Genomic DNA, 19385 nt, shown 5'->3' with positions numbered 1-19385 from the left:
TCAGTAAAATTCCAATTGCATTTGTATTTTTATTCAATGAATGCTTAAGGTTCAATTACTTCCCCAAAATATGGAAAAAAGCTAACATCAAATTTATTCTTAAATCAGAACATACCAGCAAATCGAAGGAATTCAGGCCACTTAGCCTCCTCCCAGTGATGGGAAAGATAGTGGATGGCCTAATTATAAATCAAATTAATTGGCACCTTAGCAATAACAACAACACAAATAAAAAACAATATTGTTTCAAACAGGGCAGATCCACTATAGATGCTGCACTGGAAGCAAAAAATTTCATCCAAGACTCATGGAAAGAAGGAAAACATGCCCTACTCATTAGTATAGACTTTGAAAAGGCATTTGATAACCTATGGTGGCCAGGGGTTTTCAAAAAGTTAAAGAAGATAAAAATTCCCAAAAAACTTACAGGCAACATTACAAAGTTATCTAACTGATAGAATAGCCAGCTACTACACGAGTAATATAATTGTGGAGATAAAAATAATGAGGGATGTCCACAGGGCTCAAGGAGTGGCCCTGGGATCTGGAATTTCGCCCTTGACAGCATGCTAAATGATTATGAGGAAAATGAGCACACCAAGATCCAGGCCTTCGCAGATGACGTGCTACTTATGGTTGCACATAAAAACCACGACAGACTGACGGGAGAAGCTAATAGGAAATTAAAAGTAATATCAGAGTGGAGTAAATCCTATAAACCGCCCATAAATTACAATAAATGTGAATTGCTGGTGTGTACGAAAAAACAGGGAAAGCCAACTTAAAAGGCAAATGGGGGTACACATAGGTGGCTATAACGTTAAAAACATCAACCAAATGAAGTACTTAGAAATAATTTTTGATAGGAAAATCAACTGGCATGATCATGTAAATAGCATGTATAAAAAAAAATGGTTCAAAAAGCAAACCTCTTGTCACACATCTGAAGAAACACTTGGAGATTGAGCTTTAGAAGCAATAGACTAATTTATCAGGCTACAGTGGGGCCAAGTACTTTATACGGAGTACAGGTATGGCATGAAGCCCTAAACAACATTTACATAAGGAAGAAAATTTTATCAATCTAATGGAGAACAAGCATTAAAGTCTGTAGGGCTTATAGAACAGCACAGACAGATGCTCTGTGTTCTGGCCGACCTGCTCCCATTACATCTTAGAGCAAGGAAAGTCTCCCACCCAATAGTGAGCAATGTATAGATGACATCAAAAAGCATGACATAGAGAAAGAAGAAAAGAACTACAAACAGTTTATCCACTCATCTGATGAAAACAAGTACAAAATTATCTTTGCTATGACAAACACAAAAAGTAAAAGCTCAAAATGGATCATCCACACTGATGGCTCCAAGACAACAACTGGAGTTGGGGCAGGCATTATCATCAGAAACAATAAAGGTAAACATGTCTATCAGGCAAACCTAAAAATGGCTCCTCACTGCACCATAACCCAAGCTTAGTTGTGGGCTGTCAACAGATTCAACAGATCATTAGCCTACATTGAAACCAAAATGAACAACTCCAAAGAAACGACAGAAATAAATGTAGACAGTAGGTTGGTGTTATGTACTTTAAATAACCAGAAGAAAAACTCAACATTAGCTAAGGAGACAATACAGCTAGTCCAAAGAATAGTAAGTAAAAAAACTTAACTATACAATGGATCAAAGTTCATGGGGGACATGAGGGAAATGAAAGGGCCAACAAACCAGCGAAAAAACCTACAACTACAGATTCCAAAATTATGTATAGTAGGGTACCAAAGACTGAAATACACAAACAACTTCACGAAATTGTCGAAGAACTGTGGCAAAGGGAGTGGGAGATCTCCACCACTGAGAAAAGTTGTTACAACTTCAACCCAAGAATACAGGATAGGAAAAAAATAAGACATTTAAATTGGACTATGAAATCACCCAGTGCTTCACTGGGCACGAAAACTTTGAGTTGTATCTTTACAGGTTTGGTATGACAACAACAAACACATGTGAGACTGACAACATTGAAGACAATGTAACGCATTTCCTATACTACTGCACTAACTATGAAGATAAATGGCAACAGCTTTACAGAGAATGCATAATGTGGGGATGACTTGTTCTCCACAAGAAAATGACCTATTCAACAAGTACCTCTTGCGTCATCTTACCGAATTCATCAAAAATACCGGGAAAGTAGCAATCCCTTCACAAAGCAGTGAACAATCACAGACCAGGAATAACCTACCTGATTCCGAGGACAATACAAGCAAGAATATCAATGATGAAAGTTTCACCAAATACAAAGAAGAACTCTGATATGAACAGACCACCATGTAAATACTGTTTCTCTGTTAAGCATTGTAGCTACTTGTCTTCACTTTTGTAATGTAATTGCCCATTTTGTAATGTTTGCATTGTTATTAGTCATTGAAGCCATTTTGTCTGTATCTGAAATAGTATTTTAGGCGATAAAACGATCGCCTAAAACTATATTTAGGTGATTGTTTGGTGATTTATTATATACTACTTGAGCTTTGCAATGTTGAAAATTCTGTATTTTTATAAGGAATTGTAACCATGGTAACCTTTTGTTTTAATATTTGTATTTAAAATGTAATTTGATCATTAAGGCTAATACTTTATCTTTTAGCCATGTAACCAAATTGCTGTTTTCTGTAAAACTACTAAAAAATTTTTTTGTTTATACTGTAATCTGATTGTTGTATAAACTATTGTAACCATTTGTTTTCTATAAACGTATCGGGATCAATTACTATGTAAATACTGTAATCTGTATTAAGCAATGTAGCCAATTTATGTATCTATTTCTGTTTTTAATAAATGTGGTGCTGATGCCCATGGATTCCTACCCTTGCCTTCCATTCCCTCCTTTTTCTTAATCTAGTTACTTTCACTTTACTTCTCACTTCTTTTCCTTACTATAGGGCTAAGTCTGTCTTGAACAGACAGCCATCTACTTAACTTTATATCAATACTTATCTTATCCATTAGCCACTGGTAGGGAACTATTTGACTAAGTGGATTGTTTGGAGATATAAAAAGTAGAGAAGATTTTATGCTATTTTGATGTACGTTTCCATACAAAGCTATATTTAATTATAATTTTCCCGTAATTATAATTATATGACAACTTTTCAGAAAAATTCTTTAGAATTTTTATCACTTTTAGATGTTAATAAGTTTAAATTTATGAAAAACAATTTTCTGAAGTGTGTTTTAATTCTTTAAGTAAATTTTATAGAGAATTTTTTGATTTATCTAAATTATGTAGTGAATTGCAATTTTTATATTCATGTCCAGTGTGGCAACAGCTTTGGCAATAAATTCCAAAGCCGCCACAAGGGGGAACCCCCTGAACCGTACAAACCTGACCTATGACATCACACATTCTTGTTGGATTTGGACTTCTCCAGACGTGTGTAGTAACACCTCGTGTTTTAACCTGTACAGTCGCGCCATAATTCATATATAGAATAAATGATAATCTTTTATTGTATGTGGCCCTGTTTGTAATGATTAATTTCACACAAACTGGTGACCCGGACGTGATATATGTTTTATGGTGACCCTACCCGACGAAGGACTCTATCGTGCGACATGAAAATTCCATCCATTCTCATCGAATACAACGTTGGACTTTCATCCTTTTTTGGAACTGCCAACTCATACAACTAGACCTTCGAAACGTGTAACCACGGATAATTTTTCGTCGACGGTCGACTTTTCTCAACGAAAAGGTATAGTACACCACGTGCTACCCTTCTTTGTCCTCGCGCCACGTGCCATCCTTTGTTTCCTCGCCACGTGCCTTTACGTGCCATCGTTCTTCGTCCTTTCCCCACGTGCTGAACTGCGCGCACAACGCATCATTTAAGGATAACTACCCCCGCACTGCCACAACTACGTAAAAAAAATCATCATGTCTGAGGCAGAAATTAATGACGATCACCGTCACATTTCACGCATTGCGATCAGACCCCCACCCTTCTGGAAGGGCAACCCTAACTTATGGTTTGCTCAGTTGGAAGCACAATTTTCGATAAATAACATAACCGTCGACGACACCAAATTTAAACACGTCGTTGCTGCAATAGAGCCGGAAATTTTAAATTCGGTGCAGGACCTAATCCTCAACCCGCCCGACCAGAATAAATTTTCCACGCTAAAGGCTCGTCTCATCGACGTCTATTCCGAGAGCGAGACCTCCAAAATCAGAACTCTTCTTCAAGGGTTGGAACTGGGAGACCAATGTTCATCCTTCCTATTATCACGGATGCGCGACTTGGCCGGAAACCATTTTAGCGAAGACCTGCTACAATCTCTCTGGCTGTCGAGACTTCCTCATAACGTACAGGCCATTTTAGCCGCATCTAAGGAAAAACTCCAACAACAGGCCGCCATGGCCGACAAGATAATGGAATTAGTCTCCCCCGCTCACATTCAAACGGTCAAACATGACCATGCCACTATCTCCATCTTGAAGAACCATGTTGCAGAATTAGCCCAGCTGGTCAAGAACCTCACATTATCCATCAACAACCAACGCCGCTCCTTCACACGTTCTGATTACCCTCCCAACAACAGGAGGCGCCGCAGCAAATCGCGGCAGAATCAACAGCACAGCACCCTCCAACGGCATGTGTTACTACCACACTACCTTCGGGGAGCCGGCAAGGAAATGCAAAGCCCCTTGCTCCTTCCGACCGTCGGAAAACTGACTAGGCGGGCGCTTACGGCCAGAAGCCTCACCCGCCACATCGATCAAATCACCATGGCCGACCCTACTACGAAATACAAATTCCTAATTGACACAGGCGCCGACATCTCCGTTATCCCAAAAAGTTCTAACATGTATTTATGCAAACCCGACAAGCTAGTCCTCTTTGCTGCAAACGGAACGCCTATTTCAACTTACGGAACAAAACTATTAACACTCAACTTTAACTTAAAGCGGAATTTTTTGTGGCCATTTGTAATCGCTGACGTAACCCAACCCATCATAGGAATCGACTTCTTAACTAAATTCAACCTACTGGTGGACGTTAAAAACAATTGACTAATTGATGGAGTCACGCAACTAAAGTCTCCTGGTTGCTGGCAGAACCGACCTACAACTGTCACTAACATCACCACTGTGACTAATGACTCTCCCTACCACCGTATCATGGCCGAGTTCACTACCATCACAAATCCGTCGATAATCCCCGAAACCAAGAATACGCCAACCACCTTTCATCATATCGAGACTAAAGGACCACCTGTCTTCTCAAAACCCAGACGATTACCACCACATACGCTCCGAGCAGCACAGGAAGAATTTCGGTTCTTAATGTCCCAAGGCATCATCAGACCATCCAAAAGCCCCTGGGCCAGCCCACTACACATGGTCAAGAAGGCAAATGGCCAGTGGCGACCATGCGGCGACTATCGTCGTCTCAACGCTGTAACAGTCCCTGACCGCTACCCTGTTCCTCATATACAGGACTGTACTCAACTCCTAGAAGGCAAAACCATTTTTTCAACCCTGGATCTAACCCGCGCCTATCACCAAATACCGGTCTTCCCCGAGGACATTCCGAAAACAGCCATAACAACCCCGTTTGGCTTGTTCGAATACACCTATATGCCTTTCGGTCTACGAAACGCTGGTCAAACCTTCCAGCGATACATCCACCAAGTCCTACTTGGCCTCGACTTCTGCATCCCGTATTTCGACGATATATTGGTCACGTCCAAAGATGCGGACGAACACGCAGACCATCTCCGCCAAACGTTCCTCCGCTTGCAAGAGCACGGCCTAAAACTAAATCCATCCAAATGCATCCTCGGAAAATCTGCAGTTCCATTTCTCGGCTGCATGATTACATCATCCGGAGTTAAACCTTTGCCATCAACGATTTTCCTCAACCAAAAACTGTAGCTGAGCTCCGTCGCTTCTTAGCCATGCTCAATTTTTATAGACGTTTTTTGCCAAATGCAGCCCAAACTCAGGCCCCACTGCTCGAATTTCTCAAGGACTCCAAAAAAAAATGATAAACGCATCATCTCCTGGAACGAATCTGCTCTAAAGCCCTTCAACCAATGTAAAGCAGATCTCTCAAATGCAACGACTCTGGCATACTATTCGTCACATGGCAATCTCTCCCTAATGGTAGACGCATCTGATGTCGCCATTGGCGCTGTACTCCAAACCCATACCGCCGAAGGAACTCGTCCACTAGCCTTCTTTTCACGGAAACTAACGCCTACCGAAATAAAGTACAGCACCTACGACAGGGAACTGCTGGCTATATACTCCGCGATCAAGCACTTCCGCCATACCATCGAAGGTCGAGACTTTGTCATCTTTACGGACCATCGCCCCCTCACCTTCGCTTTTCGCCAAAAACCAGAATCTTGCTCCCCACGTCAGCTGCGACATCTCGATTACATTGCGCAGTTCAGCACCAACATCAGGCACGTCACTGGCTCGAACAACATCGTAGCAGACACTCTCTCTCGGATCAACGAGATTCGACTTCCCGTGACAGACTTTACCGCCATTGCGGAAGCTCAAGCAAACGACGACGAGCTAACCGCACTCCTCACGGACGATAAAACAGCACTCACGCTACAGCCACTCCGAATCAGCCCGTCACTACAACTATATTGTGACACCAAGGACAGCAAAGTTCGCCCATATATACCACTCCAATTTCGCCGTCGAATCTTCTCTTCCATGCACAATCTGGCCCATCCAGGAATTCGTGCAACGAGGCGTCTTGTCCAAGAACGTTTCGTGTGGCCTTCGATGCAGAAAGACATCGCCAATTGGACCCGTTCCTGCATTAACTGCCAACGGTCCAAAGTGAATCGGCACACCAACAGCCCTCTTCAGAGATTCGACCTCCCATCCAATCGGTTTTCACATGTGCATCTCGACCTCGTCGGACCACTCCCGCCTTCAAATGGATCTACCTATCTACTCACCTGCATAGATAGATTCACGAGGTGGCCGGAAGCTGTTCCCCTCCACGACATTTCTGCTGAAACAGTCGCTCGCACTTTTGTCTCACATTGGATCTCCAGATTCGGTGTTCCCTCCATCATCACAACCGATCAAGGCCGACAATTCCAGTCTCATCTGTTCGCCTCACTGACAGCTATGTTGGGCATCCAACACATACGTACAACACCATACCATCCATCAGCCAATGGTTTAGTTGAACGATTCCATCGTTCGCTAAAACAGGCTCTCAGATGCCACGAACAACACTGGACGGAATCTCTCCCAATCGTCCTACTCGGCCTTCGATCAGCGTTAAAAGAAGACATCAATGGCACTTGTGCCGAGATGGTGTACGGTACAACCCTTCGTCTCCCGGCAGAGTTCTACCATCCTTCGCAGGAACCGCCAGCAGACCCATCATCCTTCCTCCATTACCTACGGTCCACGATGCAGTCGCTGACGCCGACTCCAACATCTGCACATGTCAAACCTTCACACTTCGTCCATCCAGCACTCGACACCTGCTCCCACGTGTTTGTGCGAAAAGAAGGTCATAGAACTTCTCTGACCTCCCCTTACAATAAACCCTTCCCAGTTACCGTGCGGACACCCAAGCACTTCACGATCCTAGTCAACGGAAAAACAACAAAGGTTAACATCGATCATCTGAAGCCAGCATTTCTGGACAGCGAGAACGCCAACACATCGTCAAACTCGTCCAGGACAACACGTCCAGACTCCCCAGAGCAACCAAGGATAAACATTCCTAATAACTCCGTGCCTACCAACACGATGACAACGACAACACGTTCTGGAAGAAGAGTCAGGTTCAACCCTCAGTACCTTTAACTTCGTACCTACGGCACTGGGGGGGAGTACTGTGGCGACAGCTTTGGCAATAAATTCCAAAGCCGCCACAAGGGGGAACCCCCTGAACCGTACAAACCTGACCTATGACATCACACATTCTTGTTGGATTTGGACTTCTCCAGACGTGTGTAGTAACACCTCGTGTTTTAACCTGTACAGTCGTGCCATAATTCATATATAGAATAAATGATAATCTTTTATTGTATGTGGCCCTGTTTGTAATGATTAATTTCACACAAACTGGTGACCACACCAGTCTATATTGGCAAGTCACTCTTAGACAAAAAATAATATAATTAATGACGATCCAAACAAAGATGTTATAGAAAAATTATATGGTTTAATATCATTAATTTTTATCATCTACCATAATACCAACTACGAGTGTGTCTGTTGAGCACAATTTTTCAACCATGAAGCAAACTAATACATTTGCATGGAACACTCAGTCAGAAAAAAGATTGTCGTCACTAGCATTGCTTTAAATAGAAAAACAGCTTTTAAATACTTTAATGGAATCGATGACAAGCAATTTTTATGATAAAGTAATTAATGACTTTGCAGAAAAAAATTGCCAAATAGAGTTAGTTTATAAAAAATAATAACAACAAGTTTTTATATCTTTGTTTCATGTCAATTATCTATTTTAGAATTAAAATAAATAGACTGTTTATTTTTGTCATTTCCAGTATTTGTTCAAAATTTTTATGAAAACACACACAGCTTCTCTATCATCAAATGTCATAGCATACCACTGCTCTCATTGTAATTATCTCTACCTCTTAATTTATCAAAATTTATAGGTACAGTATTTGGCAATATTGTGAAGATCATTTTAAAAATAAAGAAAGGATTAGCTGAAAAAATTTTTGATATTTCCTAATGTGTTGAAACTTCAGCTTCTCAATTTACATATTCCTTTGTGTCATCTATTTGTCTCGCACTCAGTAGTTCTCCAGTGAATGTGGAACTTAAATTTTAGTAAGTCAGTTTCAATATCTTAACACACTTTTCTTCTTGTAAAATTATTTTAGGAATAAACAATTATCTTAAGTCTCTACGCTGGTGCCCATAACCTGATGAAGGTGTTAGCAGTGTGTGGTTAATTAAACAAAGGAAACAATAAACACCCACAATGGCATCCAAACAGCAAAAGACAGTTTTATTTAACAAAATAAGGACTAAGTATAGAGGGGTTACAGGGTGCTATCTTGTACTAATCAGTTTTAACAGATACACTGTGTCAGATTTTCTGATGATATAGTGATAATGAATAATTCAGAAAGAGAAATGAATCATATGTTTAGTACACTGCATGAAAACTTACATCAAGGAGCTTAAACATAAACACTAAGAAAACAAAGATAATGGTAGTAGAAAAGAACACTAAGAAAATAAAAGCTAACATCAGGATAAATAGAAAGGGAGTGGAACAAGTAGGAAATGTTACATGTGAAAAAGTAAAATCAAAGAAGATAAATGTTTAAAGGAGATCAAAAAAGAGGATAGGACTCACGAAAGAAGCTTTCCAACACAAAAGAAATCTGCTAATGTCGAAACACGTAAGTATGGAAGCAAAGAAAACATTTACTAAGACATTTCTCTAGAACATTTTGCTGTTTGGAAGTGATTGCTAGACACCAGGAGAACAAGAGTTGACCTATCTTAAGACAGCTAAAATGTGGATATGGAAGAGACTAAACAAAATAAGCTGGACTAAACAAAAAAATGAATGAAACAATATGAAAGAAGTAGCAGAACAAAGGAAGCTAATACAGGAAATGGGGAAAAAGAAAAATTAAATTTATAGTGTGATGTTCATAGCAAAATGCAGGAACACAAAGATATGATGTACAAAGAAAATATCTTTATTTTGCAATTGAGCACTGTTCTTTCAGATTCCAAATCTTATAAAGTCCACAGTTTTTTGAGAATATTTACAGAGGTTTTTGTTAACAAGATGAAACTTGGATAAACAATTCAAATAATTAATACAAAGAGATACAATCACAACAACTATAAGCCCATATTTCTTGTATGATGAATAAAATTACTTATTTCTAACGTCTTAACCTAATTAAAACTAAAAAGAATGATAAGGATAGAGTTAGAGATGAATAGAATAGAAGTTCACAGGAAAGGTGGTACCCATTTCTCAATGTAACTCTAGGTATGGTGACAATATTTGATTCCAGCATCCTTATCACAATGAAATGACTTGTATTGTACTTATTCTGCTAACGTCTTCTTGATATTTCCCTATGTTTTATTGTCTCTCTCCTTGTTGGGTTAAGATTTCTAACCGGGAAAGCTTTTCCTCCAGTCGATGCTACTAACGACCTGGAGATCCCTCGGTCCATGTCCTTCTACTCCAACATCCAGCCAAAAAGTGTCTGCACCTCACAATCTTTAACCCACAGGGCTTTTTACTTTCTTTTGTCTTAGTTGAGTTACCACACCTGAAGAAAAAGGGTTGGGCAGGAACATTCCAGAAAGATGGAAAACAAATGAACAAGGAGAAAAAAGAAAAAAATGATATATGTACAAAATAAAATACAGGTAACCCCCGTATAACACGGCACTTCTATAGCACAAATTCACTCTAACACGGTTCGAGAATTGGAAACATCCCCCATATAACACGGTGGTTTTATAGCACTGGTTCACGCTAACACGGTCTGGGAATTGGGTAAAACCCTCGTACAACATGAAATGTAATAAAGGGTGCATTCTTTTATACTTCCGCGTAACTCCGTGTGAGCATTCTAATTGTTTTCGTCGCTACTTTGAATGCTCTTTCAACAATAATCCATTTAATGGTTAAATTTTACAATTGGAACCCTTCTTTTGCATCTAAAAGCTCATTTTAGAATTATAGATTCCTCCATCACAATACTATCGATAGTACAGGCACCGCCATCTTTCACCGTTGTTCCTAAATGCCTATAAACAGCAGCGCACTCTCGTTGCAGAGCAATCGCTATTAACGAATGCACCCAAAAACTGTTACCAGTTGATGATGCTCATGCCGAGATCATCATATAGGATGAATAATCCTCTGGTAAAATATTTACTTAAATAATAAATAAGTATTTNAACGCACCCAAAAACTGTTACCAGTTGATGATGCTCATGCCGAGATCATCATATAGGATGAATAATCCTCTGGTAAAATATTTACTTAAATAATAAATAAGTATTTTACCTATGAAAAAAATGAATAATAAATCCGATTTAAATATGGATTTAACAGCATGATTTTTAATTTTTGGAACCTAATCCCCCTTTTTGCACTAGTTCTTTGTTTTGTATAACATGGATTTGCATAACAAGGCAATTTTTTGGAATGTAACTTTCATGTTATACGGGGGTTACCTATATATACAAACTATGACATATTGCCACAATAGATCATATTATTATGCACAATAATTTCCTAAAAGCTATCCTTGAAGGCTAAATTCTTGGAAAGAAAGAAAAAAAGGAAGACCAAGGAAAAAGTGTCTGGAAGAGAACAATGCTTCTATGGGGTTCCAAACTTATTGTATTATGAATTAAAAAAAAAACTGCAATGGACAGAGCACAGGTTGCTGTACAAGGAAAAACCTTCAGTAATAGATAGATATTTTCCACAATATTCCTTTAGTGTTTCCTTCTTATATTTTAATATTTTATATTTCATTTCCTATTCATGTCACATTGCTTTCATTTGTGTTGGAAAAATAATTTTATAAATTTTGTTTGAAAATCATCATGGAATTGTGAATTTCAATTAAGAATGCCTATTTAAAATTTCTTAATGTATATCCACTTACAATTTTGTTTTTATTCTAAATATGTTCTATTTTGCCTAAAACAACATTCATAAAATGTTGAAAGTACTTGTGTACATTTGGATAAACTAAATTAATAGGGAGGTTGCGGCCCAAGTTTTCATCCGTAAAACGTGAATGTCGAACATCGCTTACAAGATAGCGGCACTTGACGTTTATGTTTTAGAGATGAAAACTTCGGCCACAACCGCACTAATGCTGAAAGACAGTGTGTATTTATTAATGTTATTTTTACTAACAAAAGTGAAATCTTTAAGACTTGCTATTTATTAATAAAGAAACCTTCTAAATATTTCATATGTTAAAAAAAAACAAAAGCAGCTAAAGGAATTCATTCTATTTCTGGCCCCCATTTAAGCTTTCAACAGCCTGAAGTATATGACATTACTTTCAGACAAGTTAACTTTCAAGTTTTAGTTTTATCATTTAGTCCCTCCTTAATGAATCATACAAAAACTTTTTGATTACACCTTGTACAACAATAAAGATAATTTCTGTTTAATTAAGCAGATAACTTACGGAATTGGTTCATTTGTAGTATCGATGTGCAGACTCTGTGTCAATGGTGGTCTTTCTTCCTGGTCAAGCATTTTATTAATGCCATTTGATATATCATCCTTTATTTGAAAAAAAAAATATATAATAATATTATATGACATTCAATTTAAATTAAATTACAAAAATTCTCTTTGTATAATATAAATGCACTTAAATTAATAAAACTGCCATATCAAAATGAATTATTTACTTGAAACAAAATCCATTATCATCAAATTTTAAATATGACAATTTTTCTTTCTTTCTGAAGAAATCATTAGATGAAAACATTGCAAAGATCATATTATTACAAGTCCCAGGTCCTCATTTTCCTCTGGTAACGAGGACCTTGGGTTGTGTACAAAAACAATTATTTGACCACGAAAGTGATCAAATAATTGTTTTTGTATTATACCTAGTTTTCCTGTTACACAATCCAGTACTACCACTGAAGAGACCTAGACTAAGTAATCTAGGTGAAATGTATCTGATGGTAATAAATCATTATAGTTTATACGCAGTGATTCACAGAGTGATGGAATTGTTAAATAAATAGTCAGACTCCAGCAAATTTGAAATGTGCAACTCTGACCTTCCCCCTTTTTAAAATTTCATACTATGGTTTCTTTTATAAGAAAGATACCACTGGATATCTGAATATTTTAAATCTAGAATTTCTCTACATAAGGTTATACTAAAATTTATGGTGAAAATTAAAAAAGATATTATGATTTACCTTGAGAAAACTAGAGTACATAAAGAAACATACCACATCTTTTTCAGCCAAAAGAATTCCATATTTATTTGTTAATTATCAAAAGTTGATTTAAATTTAATCATTTCAAAGAATAAGATTAAATACAATAAAACACAAAAACTAATGATTTGATGAATAACATAATAAATTGGCCTGTAAAATAGTTACTCCTGCTCCAGTTACTACAGGAACAGGAAAGCTTTTATGCCAAATACCAAAATTTTATGCATTATCGCAGACACAAAATTTTGATGTGAAATGCTCTTTATAGAGTACAGGTAACCCCTGTATAACACGGTAGTTACGTTCCAAAAAATTGCCGTGTTATGCGAATCCGTGTTATACGAAACAAAGAACTAGTACGAAAAGGAGGGTTAGGTTCCAAAAATTAAAAAAAAACATGCTATTATATTTTCATAATTAAGATAATTATCTTTATTAAAATTTTCTTAAGTGATACATATTACTATAAATTAAACAATGTATTCTTTGTCATCACTAAAAGCACTATTAACTGAGAGCATTTTCTTTTTGACAAGTTATCTTTATCCTCTAAGCATTTTTCTGCATTATCTTCAGATCCATGCTTAACCTTTTGCAAAAAGTAAGTAATTTTAGATTGCTTGCTTCTAGTTAAAAGATCTTTATAAATTTTTTATATGGTGCTAAGCATTTATGAAAAATAAAGAAAGTATGGAATAAGGGAAAAACATCTGGCAACACCAGAAGCAGAAGCATCGAGATCTGGCAAAATTGAAACAAGTTTCGAGAAGAACCACATGTATCGACAGAAGGCGAGAAAAGAAAATTTACATACTCAAGTACTAATAGTTCACAAAAATTATTATTTTCGTGAACTATTATTACTTAAGAATGTAAAAATTTATTACATTTCATGTTATACGAGGGTTTTACCCAATTCTCGAACCGTGTCAGAGTGAATCCTTGCTATAACAGTACCATGTTATACGGGGGTTACCTGTAATATCTTTTTGATATGTAACTTTATTAAAGTGTTCATTTTCTAAGAAATTTCTTCATATTGAACAAAATGTATTTTTCATACTTCACATTTTACCAATACAGTGGGTGATCGGTTAACGAACAGTTCAGACTGCAAACAAATAGGATAACAAACACTTTCGTGAAAGATTTTTATGTTCGAACAACAAACACATGTTCAGATAACAAACAACATAACAAACACAGAACAAGAAGAAGCAACATAAAATAGTGAATACCAATTGATGTGGTCCCGGTTCCTTGTCTCCAGGTGACTATTCAAAATATTTCAAAGCTCAGGATACGTCAACATCGACACTCAACCCGATACCGATCAGATAGTATTCCTCCGAATTTTGAAACTCTTCTTTGTAATTCCAGCCTTTTATTTACTTTTCTGACAAAGAATTTTTTTATAGTGTTTGCAAGACTCTCAGGTAGTTAGTAAAAGTGCACTTGTTAAGTTTTGTGTCAGTTTTTATTTTCAAAAGGTAAGAGTTTAACTGTCCCATTGGATATTCGTTAATGTTTTAATATCAAATTTCGAATATATCTGGGCCTCACAGTTGCATAACTTTTTTGTGCACTAGTTAATTTCTGTTCTCTGAATTTTGTAAGCACTTTTCTGAACTTCTTATTTAAAAAAGAAACTGATAGTATTATGGTACCTAAAAAGAGTGGAGTTTCAAGAACTGTGTTCACCACAGAAACCTAGCAAGACATAATAGGTAGAGAGTGGGCAGATGTCTGATGTTGCTAGGCAGTATGGCTTGAAAAGGTCTACAGTAGGCACAATCTTAGCTAAGAAAGATATAATCAAGAAGACTCAAGCAGTTAAAGGGGTAATGAAATCACATCTGAGAAATAAAGAACATTGGAGAGCTCATAATGGAACCTGAAACTGATCTGATGACAGAAGATCTCCAAAAATCTCAGAGATGTGTTTTATTCTGAAAAATAGGACCAATGCTGAAATCTGCTAATAAAGATCTTTTGAAGAAGTGGGAGGATGTCAGAACAATGGTCATCCAAATTGCATCCAAAACCCGACTAAGGTTAATAGGCTTGGGGATCTCTACAATGATAATGCTATTAATTACTTACAAAAAATCCTAAAGAAAAGAGAAAAGCAATTGACATTGGACAGATTCTTTAATCTCCACAAACAGAAAAAACATTCCAAAATAATTATAAAAACCGATGGAATCAGAATTTTTTCCCCCTTTTTCTTCTTACATAAATGTAAAATATAGGAAAAAATATATTTTTCTTTCTCTTCTGACTTTTTGAATATTATATAACTTCAAATCTCAAAGCATTAAACCAATAATGACTAAAAAATTTTTTAAATTAAAAAAGTATAAAAAGAAAACAGTTTGCAGAGAAAAAAACATGACTGATAAAAATGCAAGACTGTGTATACAGTATATGTATTTTTATTATTACATATAAATAAACATAAGAAGGTATGTAAATTTTTTATTTTTTGGGGTCTCCAGAATGAATTAATCAAATTCCCATAAAAATCTATGGTAAACTGATAATCAGTTAATGAACAATTCAGGTAGCAAACACTGTCTTGGAACGGATTGTGTTCATTAACCTATCACCCACTGTAGTAAAATTCAACGTCAGAGTTGTAGGAGTCTGATGAATTTTAATGACTTTGTTGACTCTAATCCCACAGCACTGGTGACCCATAATCTGTACAATTGAAGTCAAAAGGACTTTTAGCACATAATCCAGAATTATAGACAAGAAAGTACAGAAACTGCAAATTTCAAATAAAATTATCTTAAGATTTATTTTAATTAATGGATTAAATATTTCCAGCAAATCAACTACATTTTTCAAGTTTTTAATACAAAATTATTTTGTTCAAAAAGACTAAAATAAATTAAAATACAGAAGTCTTTGCTTAACATCATTTCATTATATTGTCATCGAGGAAAGATACAAGAACATTCATAACCATATTAATTATACTATTGCGATAAAAAAGTGTTTAGAATGGTTCATTAAAAATGGTTCATTGTCCTCATTTTTTTCATTTGTTATGACTTTCATCAATTAAGTAAGAGATTTACTGCTCAGTGATTGTTGTTTAACAATTAAATGCATTATTGAACACATTCCAGTATCATTTGGATCTGGTCAAACAATTTTGAAAAATCATTTGGGTGTGGAACATTGTTTCTCAAGTTGTCCTGAAAAATTGAATTTTTCCCAAAAACAGCAACATATTTGAGTGGCCAATGAAATGCTGTCTTGAGGCAAATTGTTCTTAAAACACATCATTAAAGGTGATGAAATATGGATCTACTCTTTTGACATCAAAACAGCTCAACAATCAAGTGAATGGCACTTCAAAGGGGAAGCAAGACGAAGAAACCAAGTCAAAGTCAGTCAAAAATCAAAGTCATGTTGACTGTTATCTTCGAATGTTGTGGTGTTGTGCATCACAAATTCCTTCTGACTGGCCAAACTGTCAACAAAGAATGTTATTTGAGCATTTTGTATTGTTTGTGTAAAGCAATTCATAGAAAATGACCTGAATTGTGGCAAGAAAATTTATGAGTTTTGCACCAAGATAATGCTTTTGTTGCTTGTGAATTTTTGGTGAAAAAGTCAACAAATACAGTTCTGCGAGCTCCATGTTCACCTGATATAGCAATGTGTGACTTTTTACTGTTTCTTTGACTAAAGTTTTTGCTTTGTGGTCAGTTTTGAGTCAGTTGATGTCATAAAACAAAATTTTCTTAATTTTCAAAATGTCCTAAAGGGGTTTCACAAAAATGACTTAAAAAATATTTTGAGGATTGGAGAAAATGTTGGCATAAGTGCATTGCAATGGGAAAGGACTGAAATAAATTTTGATGAATAAAATCAAATCTTGTGTTTCATTAAACCATTTAAAACTCATCGTAGACTGCATTTCTTACTAACTAAACACACTAAAGAAAACCTTTTAAATATGCAGCCGTATTTATTGCATTCTAACGTTTTCGGTCATATTTAATGACCTTAATCAAAAATAAACAGAAAAAAAGAAAAAAATCAAACTCCAAACTTTAAAATTTGAATTAACGATACAAGCGTTTTGGAATGTTTTTCCAAAATGCTTGTATTGTTAATTCAAATTTTAAAGTTTGGAGTTTGATTTTTTTCTTTTTTTCTGTTTATTTTTGATTAAGGTCATTAAATATGACCGAAAACGTTAGAATGCAATAAATACGGCTGCATATTTAAAAGGTTTTCTTGAGTGTGTTTAGTCATTAAACCATTTCTGATACTTTTTGATTACAGGGCTATTACAATTATTGTTGTTAAATTTTCTTTTTAAACAGCAGAATTGATTCTACAAGGTGGAAAATAAATGCTGCTTGGAAATATGACCAATTAGAATAATAACAACTGAATTGTATCTTGTTTACATTATTCAGCTTATGGTAAAATTGGTTGTTATTCGTCATTTCACTTAACATTGCAGTTTCCAAGAACCTATTGACAACATTAAGTGAGGACTTGATGTATGCTACCGTTGAAACATGAACTATTCTAAATATACTAAAATTTAAAAATATAAATAAACATTTATAACATATAAAATAAAATAAAAAAATACAACATACTTGTGAACTGTCTTGTAGAATATGTAGCTGCTGATTTGAAGATATTCCATTTATATATGTATTACTAGAAAAGATATAAAATAGATTAGACACTTTTAATATATATTTGGAGCTGTCCATAAATTACATTCACATTTTTCTTGAAATTTTTACTTCCCCTACTTTTCCAGTTTCCATAGCCTCTCTTTGGATGTTCAACAAAACTCAACGCCTTAAAACCTTTATCACTTTATGAATGATCGATACCGTAAGTAGAAATGAAACACATTAAATTTTGAAATAAATACAGTAGAGCATCGATCATCCGACTCAATTGGGGACTGGGGTTGGTCGGATAACCGAAAAGTATGAAAAAATACATTATTAGTATAGTATATTATTATATCTCATGTAATTAGTATATTTAGTATATCGCTATTAACCTACTTCGCGTTGAATTTTCATCGATGTTAAGCCTAACAAAAATTTTTAAAAATAATAATAGTCACTATTGTGTCGTTAAAAATTATTTTTAAATTATTTTATTGCTTACAAAACAAACAACCACTCATAATTAGAAAATTAAGCCTCGTTTAAATATCCCTTTCATGGTCGAGCCGGCATTGCCAGCTATAACACCAAAAATTTAACGAAAATAATATTAAAGTAGCCAAGACATAGCCAAATATTATAGCGCCGCATCACCAGCAGACATTTGAATTTGCCAACTAGAACGCAGTCGGTTAACCGATGTGACGGTTGATCGATGCTCTACTGTATAATAAAATGCATAAACTATATAAAATTTAATAAAATAAAACAGACATTCATTGAAGTTCAACCCCTCTCCCTTGTCCTACTTGTTTTAACCTCCTCCCTCCCATCATGGATGCCATTTATGAACAGCCCGTTAGAATATATATGAATTATATATAAATATAAACACATCCACTAACCTGACTACTTAATTAAAACCAGATGAACTGTTTAATTATAGAACTATAATATGGATAAGTTAATTAAATATGAAATAATTTGTCTAGAGGCAGACAGTTAGGTCCCATCTCATGATAATTTCAATAATTATAATAAATTAAATTTTCCATTTAGAATTTCTGGAAGGAAAAAAAAATCGGTGCAGAGTGAGACTTGGACCCATAACTCCTGCAAACTGTGCAGAAACATTGTCAATTATGCTACCCAGACTGCCATCCACTTTTTGCTTTCAGAATCTCCTTTCCTTTCAGGAATTCTGAATTAAAGATTAATTTATCATCATTATTAAAATTATCAGAAAATGGCTGCCTAACTGCCTACCTCTAGACAAATTATTTCATCTCTAACTATAAACTTACCCATATTATAGCCCAGTAACTTGGCAATTCGTCTGGTTTTAATGATGAGTTATATACATATATACCCCATATAACATGATAGTTAGGTTCCAAAAAAGTGTTATATTATGCAAATTTGTGCTATGCAAAGAACTAGGTTCCAAAAGTTAGTAAAAGTGTACTATTCTTTTTCATAATTAAAGTATTAAAGTTTATTAAAGTAGTCAATAATTAACTACCAATCATAATCAAAATTATTGCACACTACTATTAATTTTTCTTTAGTGCTAAATGCCGTTAAATAAGGAATTTTTCTTTTTGGCAAAATATCATTGCCATTTGAGCTTTCCTGCTGACCTTAATCTGGAGTGTCAGGAACATCTTGATTATTCTCTGATTTTTCATTTTCTTGTGTTTGTTTATGAGATCTTTA

General features: G+C 35.6%; 1 protein-coding gene across 1 annotated transcript in view; it reads right to left on the bottom strand.

Annotated features, from left to right (window-relative positions):
* The window catches only part of LOC111631709, a 334641-nt gene that overhangs the window by 31103 nt on the left and 284153 nt on the right, over positions 1 to 19385 (bottom strand). The window contains exons 23-24 of the mRNA XM_023376015.1: positions 17640 to 17703; positions 12231 to 12328 (exon numbers count right to left, since the gene is read on the bottom strand). Coding sequence (XP_023231783.1) covers positions 12231 to 12328; positions 17640 to 17703 — 162 coding nt within the window. The remainder of the gene's footprint in view (positions 1 to 12230; positions 12329 to 17639; positions 17704 to 19385) is intronic.

The sequence above is a fragment of the Centruroides sculpturatus genome, unplaced genomic scaffold, assembly GCF_000671375.1.
Source record: "Centruroides sculpturatus isolate CEXI.00-Female unplaced genomic scaffold, Cexi_2.0 scaffold560, whole genome shotgun sequence".
In the NCBI taxonomy this organism is placed as follows: Eukaryota; Metazoa; Arthropoda; class Arachnida; order Scorpiones; family Buthidae; genus Centruroides; species Centruroides sculpturatus.
This window is presented reverse-complemented; position numbering and strand designations above follow the sequence as displayed.